The sequence below is a fragment of the Pseudophryne corroboree genome, chromosome 5 (assembly GCF_028390025.1).
Source record: "Pseudophryne corroboree isolate aPseCor3 chromosome 5, aPseCor3.hap2, whole genome shotgun sequence".
In the NCBI taxonomy this organism is placed as follows: Eukaryota; Metazoa; Chordata; class Amphibia; order Anura; family Myobatrachidae; genus Pseudophryne; species Pseudophryne corroboree.
Window position 1 is genome coordinate 833,876,589 of NC_086448.1, and position 22,761 is coordinate 833,899,349.

Genomic DNA, 22,761 nt, shown 5'->3' on the forward strand with positions numbered 1-22,761 from the left:
CACGTGCAGGGGTTAACGGGTCGTAGCCTCTTGCAACGGTATTTTCTGTCTAACACCTTCCCTCTCTTTATCCTCTCCCTACCACCCTGACTCTCCCTATCCTTTACCGATCGCACCGCGTTTCTGTACATTCCCTTTCTCCCCCTCCCCCTACGCCTCTCTATCTTTTCTCAACCGGACACCATTTCTGTATACCCTCTATACTGCCCTGCGTTTCTGATTCTGTTACCTACCGGCCTGCGTATGTCCAAAGGTGTGCAGGGGTTAACGGGGCGTAGCCCCTAACGATGGTGTAAAGAGCGCCCGTAGGGCGCGATGAATCACCTAGTATACATATATACACACACACACACACACACACAGATATATAATTTTTATTTTATTTTTTTATTTGGACTAGAGTAGATAAGGGAATTAGTGAAAGGCATGAAAATTGAGCCGCAACCCTATTGGAGGAGCTGCAGTCGGCAGCTTCACAGTGAAAAGGCTGCGGCGGCTGCTACCCCATGTCTGCGGCTCAGGGTGGAAATATCTCAGAGAAAGCAGAAACACAGAGGGGACTATTTACTAAGCCTTTGATGGGGATAAAGCAAACAGAGAAAAAGTACCAGCCAATCAGCTCCTAACTGTCATGTTACAGGTACAGTCTGTGTTTGAAAAATGACAGCTAGGAGCTGATTGGCTGGTACTTTATATCCGTCCACTTTATCTATCTCCAAGGCTTAGTAAATAGACCCCTAAGTGGCTGATGCAGAGTATAATGTGCGCCCATTTGCGGAGCGTAAGTTTGCACTGCGAGTGTGGGCAGATAAAGTACAGGTGATGCAGAGTCATGCGCATTAGGTTATATATATACTTCCAGCAGAAGAGACGGAACTGGGATTTCAGTGACTGGACATGTAACATCAGCAAAGTACAATGAGGGTGTGTTCATGCAAATGAGGGCTAAGACCAGACCTGGATATAAGTGGAGATCTGTTTGGGGGGGTCATATTTTGCACCATGTATATGGCAGGTGCATCACTGATGATAGTGACTAGTAATAGGCCGAGAGCACCTGCAGATGACATCGCACATCCAGATGAGTCCAACGCTGCGTGCTTCAGCAATTTACTTCCCACTCTGCATCACGCCTGAATCTACCAATATACTGTGTGACTTTATCAGTGTCTTAGGGGCCAATAAGCCTTTGTGTCACCCGATGCTGAGTCTGCCGCACGTGGCACTGCCTGGTAATGCCCCACATGCAATCCCAATGCCCAACATTTCCTGCTAAATGGTCTGAGTGACGTCTTTGCCAGGTCTTCCATGCAGGGAATAGGCGCCGGCTTTCAATGATAACTGAAAGAGAGAATAAAGAGATTGTGAGGAACATTACATTTGCATCATTGTCGTTACATAGTACATTCCTATCTATATTGCTGCAATACAAGTTATACCCCTTTCACACCGCCAAAGCCGGGACGCACCTGGGACCTTGTACACGGGTCCAACATGGTGCATCCCGGCTTTGGCCCCTTTCAGGCTGCATGGCTACTCCTGGCCTATTATCGGGTCAGCTGCATCAGCGGTCACGTGACCTAGGCTGCCGCTTGAAGATGAGATCTCCAAGCGCCGGCTTTCCCATAGTGTGAACGGGTACCGGGTCGCATCGATCCAGCTTACCCGATTACACTAGACAGCAACCCTGGTTGTTTCCCCTGGCTCCTTTCACACTGCAAAAAATCCCGGGTTGCTGCGTATTCACGTACAATAACCGGGTTATTTTTGGCAGTGTGAAAGGAGTATTATTCTTATAGAAACATGTAATTAAAGGGGGAGGGGGGGGGGGGAGAGACACAAAATGTAGCTGCCAATACATTAACAGTAAGAGGATCTTTCATAAATTTGGAGATAACCTGCAGCTAATTCGGACTGGGAAAATTTTTTATGTCTTTCTCCAAATTGTTTCAGTCTGGAAAAATGAATGTTAAGGACACAGAGGAGCTAATGGGGGGAGTTTATATATAAGGTTATTTATATAGCGCACACATATTTTGCAGCGCTGTGCAGAGAATATTTAGTCAGATCAGTCCCAGCCACAGTGGAGCTTACACTCTATATTCCCTGGTAAAGAGGAGACAGCGCTCTCTTGGCCGGGGCACCCAACTGACCGATTCATTACATTTTATGTTTATTAGTATGTAATAAAAGTGATGGCATTAAAAATGACTGTAGTCTTACATATGACAGACAAACAAATGACAGTAATACACACCTAGGGGGGTATCCAATTATCTGCAATAGTGCCGCTATCACCCCAATTTGATTAGGTCCCGTGAAAAACACCCATTTCTCTAACATCCTAGAGGATGCTGGGGACTCCGTAAGAACCATGGGGTATAGACGGGCTCCGCAGGAGATAGGGCACCTAAAAGAACTTTGACTATGGATGTGCACTGGCTCCTCCCTCTATGCCCCTCCTCCAGACCTCAGTTAGATTCTGTGCCCAGAGGAGAAAGGGTACAAAGCAGTGAGCTCTCAAGAGTTTGCTGTTTTAAAGAATTTTGTTAGGTTTTTTATTTTCAGGGAGTCCTGTTGGCAACAGGCTCCCTGCATCGTGGGACTGAGGAGAGAGAAGCAGAGCTGGCTTGTCAAGTTGGGCTCTGTTTCTAAGGCTACTGGACACCATTAGCTCCAGAGGGAGTCGGAACACAGGTCTCACCTGGGGTTCGTCCCGGAGCCGCGCCGCCGTCCTCCTCACAGATGCCGAAGATAGAAGCCGGGTGAGTATTGAGGAAAAGACTTCAGGCGGGAGAAGACATCAGATCTTCACGAGGTAAGCGCGCAGCGGTAAGCTGCGCGCCATTGCTCCCAGTCACACACACACAAGAGGCACTGTAGGGTGCAGGGCGCAGGGGGGGGGGGGGCGCCCTGGGCAGCAATAAACCTCAATTTGGGCATAAATATGTTGGATTAGGCTGTGGGACAGTAAATCCACGGACCCCCGCCATTTTCTTACAATATCATGAGGGGACCGAAGCCCGCCGTCGGGTGGGCGGGGCTTGATCCTCGGCACTAACCAGCGCCATTTTCTCCACAGAGGCTGCATGAGAAAACGCTGGCTCCCTGTTCTCTCCCCTGCTGAGCCTCACAGGCTGGAAAAAAGAGGAGGGGGGCACATTGGCGACGCAGTGAGTGGAGATTAACATTATAAATATATAAAAGCGCTATCTGGTCATATATTCCAGTGTTTGGGCGCTGGGTGTGTGCTGGCATACTCTTTCTCTGTCTCCCCTAAGGGCCTGGTTGGGGTTTTGTCCCCTTATAGGTAACCCCCTGTGTGTGTGAGGTGTCGGTAAGTGTGTGTCGACATGTCTGAAGCGGAAGGCTTCTCCAAGGAGGAGGTGGAGCAAATGAGTGGTGTGTCCCCGTCGCTGGTGCCGACTCAGGATTGGATGAGCATGTGGCATAGGTTAAATGCAAGTACAATCTTTACATGAAAGGCTTGATAAGGCTGAATTAAGGGGAACATCAGGGGGTCAATCCTCGGATTGGACCGATTCACAGGGCCCGTCGGGGTCTCAAAAACGTCCCTTAACACAAGACACTACTACCGACACGGACTCTGATTCCAGTGTCGACTATGACGAAGTAAAATTGCACCCTAGGGTGACTAAAACCATTCAGTGTATGATTGTGGCTATTAGGGATGTCTTGCATATTGAGGATGAACCCTCGGTCCCCGACACAAGGGTACACATGTTTAAGGAAAAGAAACAGATTATTAATTTTCCCACACCTCATGAATTAAATGAATTCTTTATAAAAGCTTGGGAGACTCCGGAGAAGAGGCCGCAGATCCCCAAAAGAATTTATATGGCATACCCCTTCCCTAAACAGGACAGGGAGATTTGGGAATCACCTCCCACTATGGACAAGGCCCTGACGCGCTTGTCCAAGAAGGTGGCGCTACCGTCTCCAGACACAGCTGCCCTTAAGGACCCTGCAGATCGCAGGCAAGAAACTACCTTAAAGTGTATTTATTCTCCTACGGGTGCTGTACTACGACCGACGATTGCGTCGGCATGGGTGTGTAGCGCAGTTGCAGCTTGGGCAGATGAGCTGACAGATAATTTTGAAAATATGGATAAGGATACTATATTCTTAACTCTAGCCCATATAAAAGACGCAGTCTTATTTATGAGGGATGCTCAAAGAGACATTGGATTGCTAGCTTCTAGGGCCAATGCCATGTCGATCTCAGCGAGACGATCCTTATGGACTCGCCAATGGACGGGTGATGCGGATTCCAAAAAGCATATGGAAGTACTACCCTATAAGGGTGATGTATTGTTTGGGGATGGGCTGACGGACCTGGTTTCCACAGCTACAGCAGGTAAATCAAATTTTTTACCATATATTCCCCAACAGCAAAAGAAAATGCCACCCTATCAGATACAGTCCTTTCGGTCGCACAAGTCCAGAAGAGGTCAGGGATCCTCCTTACTTGCCAGAGGTAAGGGCAGAGGCAAAAGAGCACCTGCTTCGGCAGGCGCCCAGGAACAAAAGTCCTCCCCGGCTGCTCCAAAACCCACAGCATGACGCCGGGACTCCCCTGAGGGAGTCCGCACCGGTGGGCGCACGTCTTCGACTTTTCAGCCAGGTCTAGGTCAGCTCAGACCTGAATCCCTGGGTGTTAGAAATAGTTTCCCAGGGTTACAAACTGGAATTCGAAGAGGTGCCCCCGCGCCGATTTTTCAAGTCGGCCCTACCAGTTTCCACGTCGGAACGGAATGTAGTGTTAGCTGCAATTCAAAAGCTGTGTATACAGCAAGTGATAATCAGGGTTCCCATGAACCAGCAGGGAAGAGGTTACTACTCAACCCTCTTTGTGGTCCCGAAACCGGACGGTACGGTCAGACCTATCTTGAATCTGAAATCCCTAAACCTGTACATAAAAAGATTCAAATTCAAAATGGAATCGCTCAGAGCGATAATAGCCAATATGGAGGAGGGGGAGTTTATGGTGTCTCTGGACATAAAGGATGCGTACCTTCATGTCCCCATATATCCCCCCCATCAAGAATTCCTGAGATTCGCTGTACAGGATTGTCATTACCAATTTCAGACGTTGCCGTTTGGACTTTCCACGGCCCCGAGGATTTTCACCAAGATAATGGCGGAAATGATGGTGGTCCTGCGCAAGCATGGAGTCACAATTATCCCATACTTGGACGATCTCCTGATAAAAGCGAGATCAAGGGAGAAATTGCTGAGCAGTGTGGCGCTCTCTCAGTTGATTCCGACAACTCGACTACCGTTCCTAGGTATGATACTGGATACGGAACAAATGAAGGTCTTCCTTCCAATGGAGAAAGCCCAGGACATCCAGAACATGGTCAGAGACCTGCTGAAACCGAAAATGGTGTCTGTTCACCAGTGCACTCGAGTTCTGGGAAAGATGGTGGCGGCCTACGAGGCCATTCCATTCGGAAGGTTCCATGCAAGGACTTTTCAATGGGACCTTCTGGACAAGTGGTCCTGGTCCCATCTACACTTACATCGAAAAATTACTCTGTCCCCAGGGGCCAGGGTGTCTCTCCTGTGGTGGTTGCAAAGTGCTCACCTACTGGAGGGTCGCAGATTCGGAATTCAGGATTGGATCCTGGTTACCACGGACGCGAGCCTCCGAGGATGGGGAGCAGTCACACAATGAAGAAATTTTCAGGGACTTTGGTCAGACCAGGAGTCATGTCTACACATCAATGTGTTGGAACTCAGGGCCATATACAACGGCCTTCGACAAGCGGAGAGTCTTCTTCGAAACCTACCGGTTCTGATTCAGTCAGACAATGTCACAGCAGTGACTCATGTGAACCGCCAAGGTGGGACAAGAAGCAGAGTCGCGATGGCGGAAGCCACCAGGATTCTTTGCTGGGCGGAAAATCACGTGAGCGCTCTGTCGGCTGTCTTCATTCCGGGAGTGGATAACTGGGAAGCAGACTTCCTCAGCAGACACGATCTCCATCCAGGAGAGTGGGGACTTCATCAAGAAGTCTTTGCAGACATAATACGTCTTTGGGGAACTCCTCAAATAGACATGATGGCGTCACGCCTCAACAAAAAACTTCGGAGGTATTGTGCCAGGTCTCGGGACCCTCAGGCAGTAGCAGTAGACGCTCTGATAACACCGTGGGTGTTCAAATTGGTCTACGTGTTTCCTCCTCATCACAAAAGTGTTGAGGATCATAAGACGAAGAAGAGTACAGATGATACTCGTTGTCCCAGACTGGCCTCGAAGGGCCTGGTACTCAGATCTACAAGAGATGCTCACATGAGATCCCTGGCCTCCTAGCAATCCTAGCAAAAAAGGGGATTCCGGAAGAGGTCATCCCTACTTTAATAAAGGCTAGGAAGGAGGTGACGGTTAAGCATTATCACCGTATCTGGCGAAAGTATGTGTCTTGGTGTGAGACCAAGAATGCACCTACGGAAGATTTTCATCTGGGTCGTTTTCTCCACTTCCTACAAACAGGAGTGGATATGGGCCTGAAATTAGGCTCTGTTGATGTTCAGATTTCGGCCCTCTCGATTTTCTTTCAGAAGGAATTGGCTTCTCTTCCAGAAGTCCAGACGTTTGTGAAGGGAATGCTGCACATCCAGCCCCCTTTTGTGCCTCCAGTGGCACCATGGGACCTCAACGTGGTGTTGTAGTTCCTATAATCACACTGGTTTGAACCGCTTAAAAAGGTTGAGTTGAAATTTCTTACTTGGAAGGTGGTCATGTTGTTGGCCTTGGCATCGGCAAGGCGAGTATCAGAATTGGCGGCTTTGTCACACAAAAGCCCCTACTTGATTTTTCATGTGGATCGAGCTGAATTGAGGACACGTCCGCAATTTTTGCCTAAGGTGGTTTCTTCATTCCATGTGAATCAACCTATTGTGGTGCCTGTGGCTACAAGTGACCTGGAGGATTCCAGATCCCTGGACGTAGTCAGGGCCTTAAAGATTTATGTAGCCAGGACGGCTAGAATTAGGAAAACAGAGGCCCTGTTTGTCCTGTATGCGGCCAATAAGATTGGCGCACCTGCTTCGAAGCAGACTATTGCTCGCTGGATCTGTAATATGATTCAGCAGGCTCACTCTACGGCTGGATTGCCGGTACCAAATTCGGTTAAGGCCCATTCCACTAGGAAGGTGGGCTCTTCTTGGGCAGCTGCCCGAGGCGTCTCGGCATTACAACTTTGCCGAGCGGCGACTTGGTCGGGGTCAAACACTTTTGCTAAATTCTACAAGTTTGATACCCTGGCTGATGAGGACCTAGCGTTTGCTCAGTCGGTGCTGCAGAGTCATACGCACTCTCCCGCCCGATTGGATGCTTTGGTATAAACCCCATGGTCCTTACGGAGTCCCCAGCATCCTCTAGGACGTAAGAGAAAATAAGATTTTAAACCTACCGGTAAATCTATTTCTCCTAGTCCGTAGAGGATGCTGGGCGCCCGTCCCAGTGCGGAAACTCTGCAAGACTTGTATATAGTTGTTGCTTACATAAGGGTTATGTTACAGTTGGAATCGGTCTTGGACCGTTACTGTAGTTTGTTCATACTGTTAACTGGTTATGTATGATCCAGGTTACATGGTATGATTGGTGTGGGCTGGTATGAATCTTGCCCTTGGATTTCCAAATCCTGCCTTGTAGTGTCCATCTCCTCTGGGCACAGTTCTCTAAGGAGGAGAGGCATAGAGGGAGGAGCCAGTGCACACCCATAGTCAAAGTCCTATCTCCTGCGGAGCCCGTCTATACCTCTACGGACTAGGAGAAATAGATTTACCGGTAGGTTTAAAATCTTATTTTTTCATGCAAAAATACATAGGTCCTGTGAAAAAGCCGCAGACCTATATATTTTTGCTGCACTTATCGCGGGTCCTGGGGCACTGAAGCATAATCTCTGATAAGTGATAAACTCTGGCGGTAACTGGATAGCCCCTGGCGAACCAATTAGTTGCAGTAAATTACCACAGCTAATTGGATACCCCCTTAACAGTCCGGTTAACACTGAGGTCAGAATCATCAGTGCACAGGAAATGGAGATCAATTAATAGATCTGAGACAGAAGCAATCTGAGTAACATAGTAACATAGTATCTGAGGTTGAAAAAAGACAATTGTCCATCGAGTTCAACCTATTTGTGGTCTCCTATGCATGATGATTTGACTAAAATTTCTGACTGATGCTGCTGTCAGCCGTTACATTTTATCCCTATTTATAGTAACTATAATGCATGACTATGCACCATACCCCTGGATATCCTTATCCATTAGGAATTTATCTAACCCATTCTTAAAGGTGTTGACAGATTCCGCCATTACAACTCCCTCGGGCAGGGAATTCCAAACACGTATTGTCCTTACCGTGAAAAAGCCTTTACGCCGTATTGTGCGGAATCTCCTCTCCTCTAACCTGAGCGAGTGTCCACGAGTCCTCTGTGTTGATCTAACCAAAAACAGGTTCCGCGCAAGCTCTGTGTATTGTCCCCTTATATATTTGTAGATGTTGATCATATCCCCTCTTAGTCTCCTCTTTTCCAGTGTAAACATGCCTAGTCTTTCAAGCCTTTCCTTGTATTCCATCGTCTCCATGCCCTTAATTAGTTTGGTCGCCCTCCTCTGTACCTTTTCAAGCTCCAGGATATCCTTTTTGTAGTACGGTGCCCAGAATTGTACACAGTATTCAAGGTGTGGCCTCACTAGTGATTTATATAACGGGAGTATAATACTCTCGTCCCTAGCATCAATACCCCGTTTTATGCATGCTAATATCTTATTAGCCTTCTTTGCTGCAGTCCTACTTTGGGTACTACTGCTTAGTTTGCTATCTATGAGGACACCTAAGTCCTTTTCCAGTACAGAATCCCCTAATGTTACCCCATTTAGTAGGTAGGTGTAATTTATGTTCTTGTTACCACAGTGCATTACCTTACACTTGTCTGTGTTGAAGCGCATTCTCCATTTGGCTGCCCATGCTTCTAATTTAACTAAGTCGTTCTGAAAAGACTCGGCATCCTCCTCTGTATTTATAGCCTTACACAATTTGGTATCATCTGCATAAATTGACACCATGCTCTCTAGACCTTCTGTTAGGTCGGTAACCAAGGTCTAAAACAAATTGGTAACCTAGGCAATGTAATTATGTGTACTACAATGGTGTGATACAATCATCAGCACCCTGAGGCCACAATCACTACAAAGTCCAGAAATCAAATGAGGGATAGGCTCCCAAACAGAGCCGTAACCAGACATTTCCGAGCCCTGCGCCAGAGAGAGCGCTGGGGTTGCCCCCGAATATTTGCACTAGCATGTGCTCTCATAGGAAAGGGGCGTAGTCACATAACAGAACCCAGGATTTCCTGCCATGATGCCATTAAGATTACATATTTATAGTTTTTACTATATATCAGTTTTATATTTGTTGATCTGTTATGTTTTCCCATCTAATTGGTTGCGTCTGTTCTGCATTGGTTGTGTCTGTTCTGCATTGGTTGTGACTGTTCTGCATTGGTTGTGACTGTTCTGCATTGGTTGTGGCTGTTCTGCACTGGTTGTGACTGTTCTGCATTGGTTGCATCTGTTCTGCATTGGTTGTGTCTGTTCTGCATTGGTTGTGTCTGTTCTGCATTGGTTGTGTCTGTTCTGCATTGGTTGTGTCTGTTCTGCATTGGTTGTTGTGACTGTTCTGCATTGGTTGTGACTATTCTGCATTGGTTGTTGTGACTGTTCTGCAATAGTTGTCTGTTCTGCATTGGTTGTGACTGTTCTGCATTGGTTGTTGTGACTGTTCTGCAATGGTTGTCTCTGTTCTGCATTGGTGTCTGTTCTACATTGGTTGTGACTGTTCTGCATTGGTTGTGTCTGTTCTGCATTGGTTGTGTCTGTTCTGCATTGGTTGTGTCTGTTCTGCATTGGTTGTGTCTGTTCTGCACTGGTTGTGTCTGTTCTGCATTGGTTGTGTCTGTTATGCATTGGTTGTGTCTGTTCTGCATTGGTTGTGTCTGTTCTGCATTGGTTGTGTCTGTTCTACATTGGTTGTGTCTGTTCTGCATCGGTTGTGACTGTTCTGCATCGGTTGTGTCTGTTCTGCATTGGTTGTGTCTGTTCTGCATTGGTTGTGACTGTTCTGCATCGGTTGTGTCTGTTCTGCATTGGTTGTGAGTGTTCTGCATCGGTTGTGTCTGTTCTAAATTGGTTGTGTCTGTTCTACATTGGTTGTGTCTGTTCTGCATTGGTTGTGTCTGTTCTGCATTGGTTGTGGCTGTTCTGCATTGGTTGTGTCTGTTCTGCATCGGTTGTGACTGTTCTGCATTGGTTGTGACTGTTCTGCACTGGTTGTGTCTGTTCTGCATTGGTTGTGTCTGTTCTGCACTGGTTGTGTCTGTTCTGCATTGGTTGTGACTGTTCTGCACTGGTTGTGTCTGTTCTGCATTGGTTGTGACTGTTCTGCATTGGTTGTGACTGTTCTGCACTGGTTGTGACTGTTCTGCACTGGTTGTGTCTGTTCTGCATCGGTTGTGGCTGTTCTGCACTGGTTGTGTCTGTTCTGCATTGGTTGTGACTGTTCTGCATTGGTTGTGACTGTTCTGCACTGGTTGTGTCTGTTCTGCATTGGTTGTGTCTGTTCTGCATTGGTTGTGTCTGTTCTGCACTGGTTGTGTCTGTTCTGCATTGGTTGTGACTGTTCTGCACTGGTTGTGTCTGTTCTGCATTGGTTGTGTCTGTTCTGCACTGGTTGTGTCTGTTCTGCATCGGTTGTGTCTGTTCTGCATTGGTTGTGACTGTTCTGCATTGGGTGTGACTGTTCTGCATCGGTTGTGTCTGTTCTGCATTGGTTGTGACTGTTCTGCATCGGTTGTGTCTGTTCTGCATTGGTTGTGGCTGTTCTGCATTGGTTGTGGCTGTCTGTTCTGCATTGGTTGTGTCTGTTCTGCATTGGTTGTGTCTGTTCTGCATCGGTTGTGTCTGTTCAACATTGGTTGTGTCTGTTCTACATTGGTTGTGACTGTTCTGCACTGGTTGTGTCTGTTCTGCATCGGTTGTGTCTGTTCTGCATTGGTTGTGTCTGTTCTGCATTGGTTGTGTCTGTTCTGCACTGGTTGTGTCTGTTCTGCATTGGTTGTGTCTGTACTACACTGGTTGTGTCTGTTCTGCATTGGTTGTGTCTGTTCTGCATTGGTTGTGTCTGTTCGTTCTACATGGGTTGTGTCTGTTCTGCATCGGTTGTGTCTGTTCTGCATTGGTTGTGTCTGTTCTGCATTGGTTGTGTCTGTTCTGCATTGGTTGTGTCTGTTCGTTCTACATTGGTTGTGTCTGTTCTGCATTGGTTGTGTCTGTTCTGCATTGGTTGTGTCTGTTCTGCATTGGTTGTGTCTGTTCTGCATTGGTTGTGTCTGTTCTGCATTGGTTGTGTCTGTTCTGCACTGGTTGTGTCTGTTCTGCATTGGTTGTGACTGTTCTACATTGGTTGTGTCTGTTCTGCATCGGTTGTGTCTGTTCTGCATTGGTTGTGTCTGTTCTGCATTGGTTGTGTCTGTTCTGCGCTGGTTGTGTCTGTTCTGCATTGGTTGTGTCTGTTCTGCATTGGTTGTGTCTGTTCTGCACTGGTTGTGTCTGTTCTGCATTGGTTGTGTCTGTTCTGCACTGGTTGTGTCTGTTCTGCATTGGTTGTGACTGTTCTACATTGGTTGTGTCTGTTCTGCATCGGTTGTGTCTGTTCTGCATTGGTTGTGTCTGTTCTGCATTGGTTGTGTCTGTTCTGCGCTGGTTGTGTCTGTTCTGCATTGGTTGTGTCTGTTCTACATTGGGTGTGTCTGTTCTGCATTGGTTGTGACTGTTCTGCATTGGTTGTGAGTGTTCTGCATCGGTTGTGTCTGTTCTGCATTGGTTGTGTCTGTTCTGCATTGGTTGTGTCTGTTCTGCATTGGTTGTGTCTGTTCTGCACTGGTTGTGTCTGTTCTGCATTGGTTGTGTCTGTTCTACATTGGTTGTGTCTGTTCTGCATTGGTTGTGACTGTTCTGCATTGGTTGTGAGTGTCCTGCATCGGTTGTATCTGTTCTGCATTGGTTGTGTCTGTTCTGCATTGGTTGTGTCTGTTCTACATTGGGTGTGTCTGTTCTGCATTGGTTGTGTCTGTTCTGCATTGGTTGTGACTGTTCTGCATCGGTTGTGTCTGTTCTACATTGGGTGTGTCTGTTCTGCATTGGTTGTCTGTTCTGCATTGGTTGTGACTGTTCTGCATCGGTTGTGTCTGTTCTGCATTGGTTGTGAGTGTTCTGCATCGGGTGTGTCTGTTCTGCATTGGTTGTGTCTGTTCTGCATTGGTTGTGTCTGTTCTGCATCGGTTGTGTCTGTTCTGCATTGGTTGTGTCTGTTCTACATTGGTTGTGTCTGTTCTGCATTGGTTGTGTCTGTTCTGCATTGGTTGTGGCTGTTCTGCATTGGTTGTGTCTGTTCTGCATCGGTTGTGACTGTTCTGCATTGGTTGTGACTGTTCTGCACTGGTTGTGTCTGTTCTGCATTGGTTGTGTCTGTTCTGCACTGGTTGTGTCTGTTCTGCATTGGTTGTGACTGTTCTACACTGGTTGTGTCTGTTCTGCATTGGTTGTGACTGTTCTGCACTGGTTGTGTCTGTTCTGCATCGGTTGTGGCTGTTCTGCACTGGTTGTGTCTGTTCTGCATTGGTTGTGACTGTTCTGCATTGGTTGTGTCTGTTCTGCATCGGTTGTGGCTGTTCTGCACTGGTTGTGTCTGTTCTGCATTGGTTGTGACTGTTCTGCATTGGTTGTGACTGTTCTGCACTGGTTGTGTCTGTTCTGCATTGGTTGTGTCTGTTCTGCACTGGTTGTGTCTGTTCTGCATCGGTTGTGTCTGTTCTGCATTGGTTGTGACTGTTCTGCATTGGTTGTGACTGTTCTGCATTGGGTGTGACTGTTCTGCATCGGTTGTGTCTGTTCTGCATCGGTTGTGACTGTTCTGCACTGGTTGTGTCTGTTCTGCATTGGTTGTGACTGTTCTGCACTGGTTGTGACTGTTCTGCACTGGTTGTGTCTGTTCTGCATTGGTTGTGTCTGTTCTGCACTGGTTGTGTCTGTTCTGCATTGGTTGTGACTGTTCTGCACTGGTTGTGTCTGTTCTGCATTGGTTGTGACTGTTCTGCACTGGTTGTGTCTGTTCTGCATTGGTTGTGGCTGTTATGCATTGGTTGTGTCTGTTCTGCATCGGTTGTGACTGTTCTGCATTGGTTGTGACTGTTCTGCACTGGTTGTGTTTGTTCTGCATTGGTTGTGTCTGTTCTGCACTGGTTGTGTCTGTTCTGCATTGGTTGTGACTGTTCTGCACTGGTTGTGTCTGTTCTGCATTGGTTGTGACTGTTCTGCACTGGTTGTGACTGTTCTGCACTGGTTGTGTCTGTTCTGCATCGGTTGTGGCTGTTCTGCACTGGTTGTGTCTGTTCTGCATTGGTTGTGACTGATCTGCATTGGTTGTGACTGTTGTGCACTGGTTGTGTCTGTTCTGCATTGGTTGTGTCTGTTCTGCACTGGTTGTGTCTGTTCTGCATTGGTTGTGACTGTTCTGCACTGGTTGTGTATGTTCTGCATCGGTTGTGTCTGTTCTGCACTGGTTGTGTCTGTTCTGCATCGGTTGTGTCTATTCTGCATTGGTTGTGACTGTTCTGCATTGGTTGTGACTGTTCTGCATTGGTTGTGACTGTTCTGCATTGGGTGTGACTGTTCTGCATTGGTTGTGACTGTTCTGCATTGGGTGTGACTGTTCTGCACTGGTTGTGTCTGTTCTGCATCGGTTGTGTCTGTTCTGCATTGGTTGTGACTGTTCTGCATTGGGTGTGACTGTTCTGCATTGGTTGTGACTGTTCTGCATCGGTTGTGTCTGTTCTGCATTGGTTGTGACTGTTCTGCATTGGTTGTGACTGTTCTGCATTGGGTGTGACTGTTCTGCACTGGTTGTGTCTGTTCTGCATCGGTTGTGTCTGTTCTGCATTGGTTGTGACTGTTCTGCATTGGGTGTGACTGTTCTGCATCGGTTGTGTCTGTTCTGCATTGGTTGTGACTGTTCTGCATCGGTTGTGGCTCTTCTGCATTGGTTGTGGCTGTTCTGCATTGGTTGTGACTGTTCTGCATTGGTTGTGACTGTTCTGCATTGGTTGTGTCTGTTCTGCATTGGTTGTGTCTGTTCTACATTGGTTGTGTCTGTTCTGCATTGGTTGTGACTGTTCTGCATTGGTTGTGACTGTTCTGCATTGGTTGTGTCTGTTCTGCACTGGTTGTGTCTGTTCTACATTGGTTGTGTCTGTTCTGCACTGGTTGTGACTATTCTGCATTGGTTGTGTCTGTTCTGCATTGGTTGTGACTGTTCTGCATTGGTTGTGGCTGTTCTGCATTGGTTGTGACTGTTCTGCATTGGTTGTGTCTGTTCTACATTGGTTGTGTCTGTTCTGCATTGGTTGTGGCTGTTCTGCATTGGTTGTGACTGTTCTGCATTGGTTGTGACTGTTCTGCGCTGGTTGTGTCTGTTCTGCATTGGTTGTGACTGTTCTGCATTGGTTGTGTCTGTTCTGCATTGGTTGTGTCTGTTCTGCATTGGTTGTGACTGCTCTGCATTGGTTGTGTCTGTTCTGAATTGGTTGTATCTGTTCTGCATTGGGTGTGTCTGTTCTGCATTGGTTGTGTCTGTTGTGCATTGGTTGTGTCTGTACTGCATTGGTTGTGGCTGTTCTGCATTGGTTGTGACTGTTCTGCATCGGTTGTGTCTGTTCTGCATTGGTTGTGAGTGTTCTTCATTGGTTGTGTCTGTTCTGCATTGGTTGTGTCTGTTCTGCATTGGTTGTGTCTGTTCTGCATCGGTTGTGTCTGTTCTGCATTGGTTGTGTCTGTTCTGCATTGGTTGTGGCTGTTCTGCATTGGTTGTGTCTGTACTGCATTTGTTGTGGCTGTTCTGCATTGGTTGTGGCTGTTCTGCATTGGTTGTGTCTGTACTGCATTGGTTGTGACTGTTCTGCATTGGTTGTGTCTGTTCTGCATTGGTTGTGTCTGTTCTGCATTGGTTGTGTCTGTTCTGCATTGGTTGTGTCTGTTCTGCATTGGTTATGACTGTTCTGCATTGGTTATGACTGTTCTGCATTGGTTATGACTGTGCTGCATTGGTTGTGTCTGTTCTGCATTGGTTATGACTGTGCTGCATTGGTTGTGACTGTTCTGCATTGGTTATGACTGTGCTGCATTGGTTGTAACTGTGCTGCATTGGTTGTGACTGCTCTGCATTGGTTGTGACCAGTGCTTAAAGTGGTCCTAGAGAGGTGTTGGAACTCACCCCCCTCCCCACGGTGCCTACGGCGCGCGCAGCAAAAAGGGGGGTGTGGCCTCAAAAAAGAAAGGGGCGTGGTCACACAATAGTAATAATGCCCACAGTAGTAGTACCCAAGTGGAAATTTTGAAGTGGGGGTATGGAAAAGTGAAGGGTGCAGTTCTGTGCGCGCCGAAGGCGCGCGCACTCCTGACAAGGGGGCGTGGCCACACAAAAGGGGGCGTGCCCTTCAGTGTAGTTTACCACACCATATACCCCTTATACACATTATGCACCACAATAGTAGGACCCCTTTCCCATTATACCTCACAGTATGAGCCGAAATTCACATTTATACCACACAGTATGAGCCAAATTCACATTACACCACACAGTATGAGCCAAATTCACATTACACCACACAGTATGAGCCAAATTCACATTACAGCACACGGTATGAGCCAAATTCACATTACACCACACAGTATGAGCCGAAATTCACATTATACCACACAGTATGAGCCAAATTCACATTACACCACACAGTATGAGCCAAATTCACATTACACCACACAGTATGAGCCACATTCACATTACACCACATGGTATGAGCCGAAATTCACATTTATACCACACAGTATGAGCCAAATTCACATTACACCACACAGTATGAGCCAAATTCACATTACACCACACAGTATGAGCCGAAATTCACATTACACCACACAGTATGAGCCAAATTCACATTACACCACACGGTATGAGCCGAAATTCACATTACACCACACAGTATGAGCCAAATTCACATTACACCACACGGTATGAGCCGAAATTCACATTACACCACACGGTATGAGCCGAAATTCACATTTATACCACACAGTATGAGCCACATTCATATTACACCACACAGTATGAGCCAAAATTCACATTATAGAGTGACAGAGTGACATGGAAAGTGACAGCAGGGACATGGAAAGTGACAGCAGGGACATGGAAAGTGACAGCAGGGACATGGAGAGTGACAGCAAGGGAACAGTAGGGACTAGGGAGAGAGAAAGGCAGCAGGTTAGATTACCTGTTTAGCAGCGGCGGTGGTCTGCGGTGCTGTGGATGAGTAGGCTGTGGTAGGCGTGACGTGGAGGAGGCTGTGGGCCTCGGAGATAGTGCGGAGGAGGAGGCTGTGGGTGCGCAGAGGTCCGAGGGCGGGGCGGCAGAAGAGGCTGAGGGCGGCTGCAGTGGATCTGGAACCAGGCTGGCTTTATTATCCCTGCCGCCGCATCTAGCTCCTGTGACCACGGCGCTAATATTTCAAAACTGCTGCGGACCGGCAGCCAATCAGCGACAGATTTAAACTAGTAGTGCCGCGGTCACAGAAGCTCGATGCAGCGGCAGGGATAATAAAGCCGGCCTGGTCCCAGATCCGCTGCAGCTGGTAGTCTGGAACCTCGGCTTCCAGTGCGGCGGCGATGGTAGGGGTGGAGCGACGGAGGGCGGACCGGGAACGCAGCTTCTTTGTCGGCCCATACAGTAATACCCCCAGCAGTAGCACCCCTTATACAATGCCCACAGTAGTAGTGCCCCTTATGCAATGCCCCCAACAGTAGTGCCCCCTTTACAATGCCCTCATTAGCTGTGCACCCCATCAGTAATGCCCTTAATGGTAATGCCCCTGTGTAGTATTGCCCGTAGTCGTTTAGCCCCTGTAGTTTAGCCCCAGTAGTCATGCCCATACTGGTAATGCCCCTGCAGTTATGACCCCAGCAATTTACTCCCCCCCCCTTTAGTTTAGCCTCTGAGTGGTAATGCCCCCAGTAGTTTTGCCCTCATGTAGTTTGCCCCATGTAGTTTATCCCCCAGTGGTAATGCCCCCTGCAGTTGTGCCCCCAGTTGTTTAGCCCCTATGTAGTTTGCCAAAGTTAGTAATGTCCCCGGTAGTTTGCCCCCTTGTAGTTATACCCCCAGTAGTTTAGCTCCTGTAATTATGCCCCCTTGTAGTTTAGCCCCCAGTAGTAATACTGCCAGTAGTTTGCCCCTTTGTAGCTTGCCCCCTTGTAGTAATGCCCCCAGTAGTTTGCCCCTTATAGTTTGCCCCAGCAGTAAAGCCCCCCAGTAGTTTGCCCCCAGTACTAAAGCCCCTCTGTAGTTTGCCCCACTAGTAAAGCCCCCCAGTAGTTTTGCCCCTCTGTAGTTTGCCCCAGTAGTAAAGCCCCCCAGTAGTAAAAGCCCCCCAGTAACTAGCCCCCAGTAGAAACGCCGCTAGTGGTACACATATAGGAGGGAGGGGGGGGGGGGAGCACCATACTTACCAAGCCCCGCTCCCGCCGCAGTCCTCTCTCGCCGCCCGCTCCTCGGCACTATGGGAGAGACGTTATGACGTCTCTCCCATAGCGCGCACTGACAGAGCCGGAAGCCGGAGCTCACTCAGTACTGAGCTCCGGCTGCCGCTGCGGAGAGGGAGACGGGCGCCCGCTGGTAACGCGATCTCAGCGGGCGCCCTGCATCTCCCTGCAGCGCCGCCCGGGACATCGGGTTAGGTGAGCCGGGGGGAGGCGGAACTGCGTTCCGTCTCCTGGTGGAACTGACGGAACGCAGTTCCGCCCCGTTCCGGCTCACTTTAACCCCTGGTTGTGACTGTTCTGCATTGGTTGTGTCTGTTCTGCATTGGTTGATCTGTTCTGCATTGGTTGTGACTGTTCTGCATTGGTTGTGACTGTTCTGCATTGGTTGTGACTGTTCTGCATTGGTTGTGTCTGTTCTGCATTGGTTGTGTCTGTTCTGCATCGGTTGTGGCTGCTCTGCATTGGTTGTGACTGTTCTGCATTGGTTGTGTCTGTTCTGCATTGGTTGTGTCTGTTCTGCATTGGGTGTGACTGTGCTGCATTGGTTGTGATTGTCAGGTGAATATTTTAATGTACCTTTAATATTTAAAAAAAACACCATTTAACCTCTCACCTTGCATGTTGTGTCTCTCACACGCTGCTGGGTCATGACAAGCTTGCAGTCCTGAATCTTCTGCAAAACCCAATAATACACAATGAAAGAAAGTTGTTTCATGGAGAAACAGGGTGTTACTATAGTTGGTGGATCGGCCCAATTATGACAGATCCCGCTCTGGAGGCTCCTACAGTAGGTGATCAGGAATCAGTTGTACAGAATGACATTTATTTTACTTACAATCAACAGATTACTGTCTCTGCTTTTCCTCCGACTACGATCCAACCTCCATAAAGTGATAGCTAGAAGCAGATTAGTTGCTATGGACAACTGTGGTCATTCCGAGTTGTTCGCTCGCTAGCAGTTTTTAGCAGCCGTGCAAACGCTAAGCCGCCGCCCTCTGGGAGTGTATCTTAGCTTAGCAGAAGTGCGAACGAAAGGATCGCAGAGCGGCTACAAAATAATTTTGTGCAGTTTCAGAGTAGCTTCAGACCTACTCAGCGCTTGCGATCACTTCAGACTGTTCAGTTCCTGTTTTGACGTCACAAACACGCCCTGCGTTCGCCCAGCCACGCCTGTGTTTTTCCTGGCACGCCTGCATATTTTCGAACACTCCCTGAAAACGGTCAGTTGACACCCAGAAACGCCCTCTTCCTGTCAATCACTCTGCGGCCAGCAGTGCGACTGAAAAGCTTCGCTAGACCTTGTGTGAAACGACATCGTTCATTGTAATAGTACGACGTGCGTGCGCATTGCGCCGCATACGCATGCGCATACAGTAAGTGCCGATTTTTTGCCTGATCGCTGCGCAGCAAACAAAAGCAGCTAACGAACAACTCGGAATGACCCCCAAAATCTCCACATTATTTGTACCATAAGTCCTCATGGTAACAATATACAGACCCTAAAATGGGCAGGGCGTACAGGCAATGGGGTGGAGCTTTGTCAGTAAGTGAGCGTGTTTGGGTGGGTGTTAGGCAAACTGAAGGAGTGTTTTGTACTGATTGAGGTCTGCCTTATTGTGTTACTTTACAATAGCTATTAATGGTAATTTTGTGCAAATGTGCAGAATAAAACCCAAAACATTGTACATGTGCTGCAAACAACGCTTTCCGGGTGTCCGGAGCTGATTTGACACAATGCACACTAAAATGAGTATAGTAAACAAACATGGAATGGTGGCAACATTGCTGGAGGAAGAGAAATAGTGATGCACACTACTAGCATAAGAACATTGCTGGAGGAAGAGAAATACTGATGCACACTGCTAGCATAAGAACATTGCTGGAGGAAGAGAAATTGTGATGCACACTAGCAGCATAAGAACATTGCTGGAGGAAGAGAAATACTGATGCACACTGCTAGCATAAGAACATTGATAGTAAAATTAATTTAGATAAATCCTCACAATTAACATGGAGTATAATTGAAGTTCTTAGCACACATTGCACAAATATGCGGGCCCATGTACCGCGTAGAGATGAGCGCCGGAAATTTTTCGGGTTTTGTGTAGAGATGAGCGGGTTCGGTTTCTCTGAATCCGAACCCGCCAGAACTTCATGTTTTTTTTCACGGGTCCGAGCGACTCGGATCTTCCGCCTTGCTCGGTTAACCCGAGCGCGCCCGAACGTCATCATGACGCTGTCGGATTCTCGCGAGGCTCGGATTCTATCGCGAGACTCGGATTCTATATAAGGAGCCGCGCGTCGCCGCCATTTTCACACGTGCATTGAGATTGATAGGGAGAGGACGTGGCTGGCGTCCTCTCCATTTAGATTATAAGAGACTGAGAGAGATTTACTGGAGCTGACTAGGAGGAGTACTGTTACTGTAGAAGTGTAGAGACTGAGTGGAGAGAGTTTACTAGTGAGGACAGTGCAGTTTACTTTATAATCCGTTCTCTGCCTGAAAAAAGCGATACACAGCACACAGTGACTCAGTCACATACCATATCTGTGTGCACTGCTCAGGCTCAGGCCAGTGTGCTGCATCATCTATTATCTATATATAATATTATATATATCTGTCTGACTGCTCAGCTCACACAGCTTATAATTGTGGGGGAGACTGGGGAGCACTACTGCAGTGCCAGTTATAGGTTATAGCAGGAGCCAGGAGTACATAATATATTATATAGTGAGTGACCACCAGACACACAGTGCAGTTTATTTAATATATCCGTTCTCTGCCTGAAAAAAGCGATACACACAGTGACTCAGTCAGTCACATACCATATCTGTGTGCACTGCTCATGCTCAGGCCAGTGTGCTGCATCATCTATATATATTATATATCTGTCTGACTGCTCAGCTCACACAGCTTATAATTGTGGGGGAGACTGGGGAGCACTACTGCAGTGCCAGTTATAGGTTATAGCAGGAGCCAGGAGTACATAATATATTATATAGTGAGTGACCACCAGACACACAGTGCAGTTTATTTAATATATCCGTTCTCTGCCTGAAAAAAGCGATACACACAGTGACTCAGTCAGTCACATACCATATCTGTGTGCACTGCTCAGGCTCAGGCCAGTGTGCTGCATCATCTATTATCTATATATAATATTATATATATCTGTCTGACTGCTCAGCTCACACAGCTTATAATTGTGGGGGAGACTGGGGAGCACTACTGCAGTGCCAGTTATAGGTTATAGCAGGAGCCAGGAGTACATAATATATTATATAGTGAGTGACCACCAGACACACAGTGCAGTTTATTTAATATATCCGTTCTCTGCCTGAAAAAAGCGATACACACAGTGACTCAGTCAGTCACATACCATATCTGTGTGCACTGCTCAGGCTCAGGCCAGTGTGCTGCATCATCTATATATATTATATATCTGTCTGACTGCTCAGCTCACACAGCTTATAATTGTGGGGGAGACTGGGGAGCACTACTGCAGTGCCAGTTATAGGTTATAGCAGGAGCCAGGAGTACATATTATATTAAAATTAAACAGTGCACACTTTTGCTGCAGGAGTGCCACTGCCAGTGTGACTGACCAGTGACCTGACCACACTGACCACCAGTATAGTTAGTAGTATACTTATATTGTGATTGCCTGAAAAAGTTAAACACTCGTCGTGTGACTTCACTTGTGTGTTTTTTTTTTTTTTATTCTATAAAAATAAAACTCATTCTGCTGACAGACAGTGTCCAGCAGGTCCGTCATTATATAATATATAATATATACCTGTCCGGCTGCAGTAGTGATATATATATATTTTTTATATCATTTATCATCCAGTCGCAGCAGACACAGTACGGTAGTTCACGGCTGTGGCTACCTCTGTGTCTCAGCACTCGGCAGGCAGTCCGTCCATAATTGTAATACCACCTAACCGTGGATTTTTTTCATTCTTCTTTATACATACATAGTTACATAGACATCTTCTCTTTATCAACCAGTCTATATTAGCTGCATACACAGTACAGTACGGTAGTTCACGGCTGTGGCTACCTCTGTGTCTGCACTCGGCAGGCAGTCCGTCCATAATTGTATACCACCTAACCGTGGTTTTTTTTCATTCTTCTTTATACATACATAGTTACATAGACATCTTCTCTTTATCAACCAGTCTATATTAGCTGCAGACACAGTACAGTACGGTAGTTCACGGCTGTGGCTACCTCTGTGTCTGCACTCGGCAGGCAGTCCGTCCATAATTGTATACCACCTAACCGTGGATTTTTTTCAGTCTTCTTTATACATACATAGTTACATAGACATCTTCTCTTTATCAACCAGTCTATATTAGCTGCAGACACAGTACAGTACGGTAGTTCACGGCTGTGGCTACCTCTGTGTCTGCAGTCGGCAGGCAGTCCATAATTGTATACTAGTATCCATCTCCATTGTTTACCTGAGGTGCCTTTTAGTTGTGCCTATTAAAATATGGAGAACAAAAATGTTGAGGTTCCAAAATTAGGGAAAGATCAAGATCCACTTCCACCTCGTGCTGAAGCTGCTGCCACTAGTCATGGCCGAGACGATGAAATGCCAGCAACGTCGTCTGCCAAGGCCAATGCCCAATGTCATAGTACAGAGCATGTCAAATCCAAAACACCAAATATCAGAAAAAAAAGGACTCCAAAACCTAAAATAAAATTGTCGGAGGAGAAGCGTAAACTTGCCAATATGCCATTTACCACACGGAGTGGCAAGGAACGGCTGAGGCCCTGGCCTATGTTCATGGCTAGTGGTTCAGCATCACATGAGGATGGAAGCACTCAGCCTCTCGCTAGAAAAATGAAAAGACTCAAGCTGGCAAAAGCAGCACAGCAAAGAACTGTGCATTCTTCGAAATCCCAAATCCACAAGGAGAGTCCAATTGTGTCGGTTGCGATGCCTGACCTTCCCAACACTGGACGTGAAGAGCATGCGCCTTCCACCATTTGCACGCCCCCTGCAAGTGCTGGAAGGAGCACCCGCAGTCCAGTTCCTGATAGTCAGATTGAAGATGTCAGTGTTGAAGTACACC

General features: G+C 47.3%; 1 protein-coding gene across 2 annotated transcripts in view; it reads right to left on the bottom strand.

Moving 5' to 3' along the window:
• Window positions 1–660: 660 nt before the first annotated feature.
• The window catches only part of LOC134929515 (antibacterial peptide PMAP-23-like), a 154,170-nt gene continuing 132,069 nt past the window's right edge, over window positions 661–22,761 (bottom strand). The window contains exons 3-4 of one of the 2 annotated variants that reach the window (XM_063925114.1): window positions 18,290–18,349; window positions 661–1,341 (exon numbers count right to left, since the gene is read on the bottom strand). In XM_063925114.1, the coding sequence (XP_063781184.1) occupies window positions 1,273–1,341; window positions 18,290–18,349 (129 nt within the window). In that variant the 3' untranslated portion in view covers window positions 661–1,272. The remainder of the gene's footprint in view (window positions 1,342–18,289; window positions 18,350–22,761) is intronic. The other variant, XM_063925113.1, reaches the window with a different exon arrangement.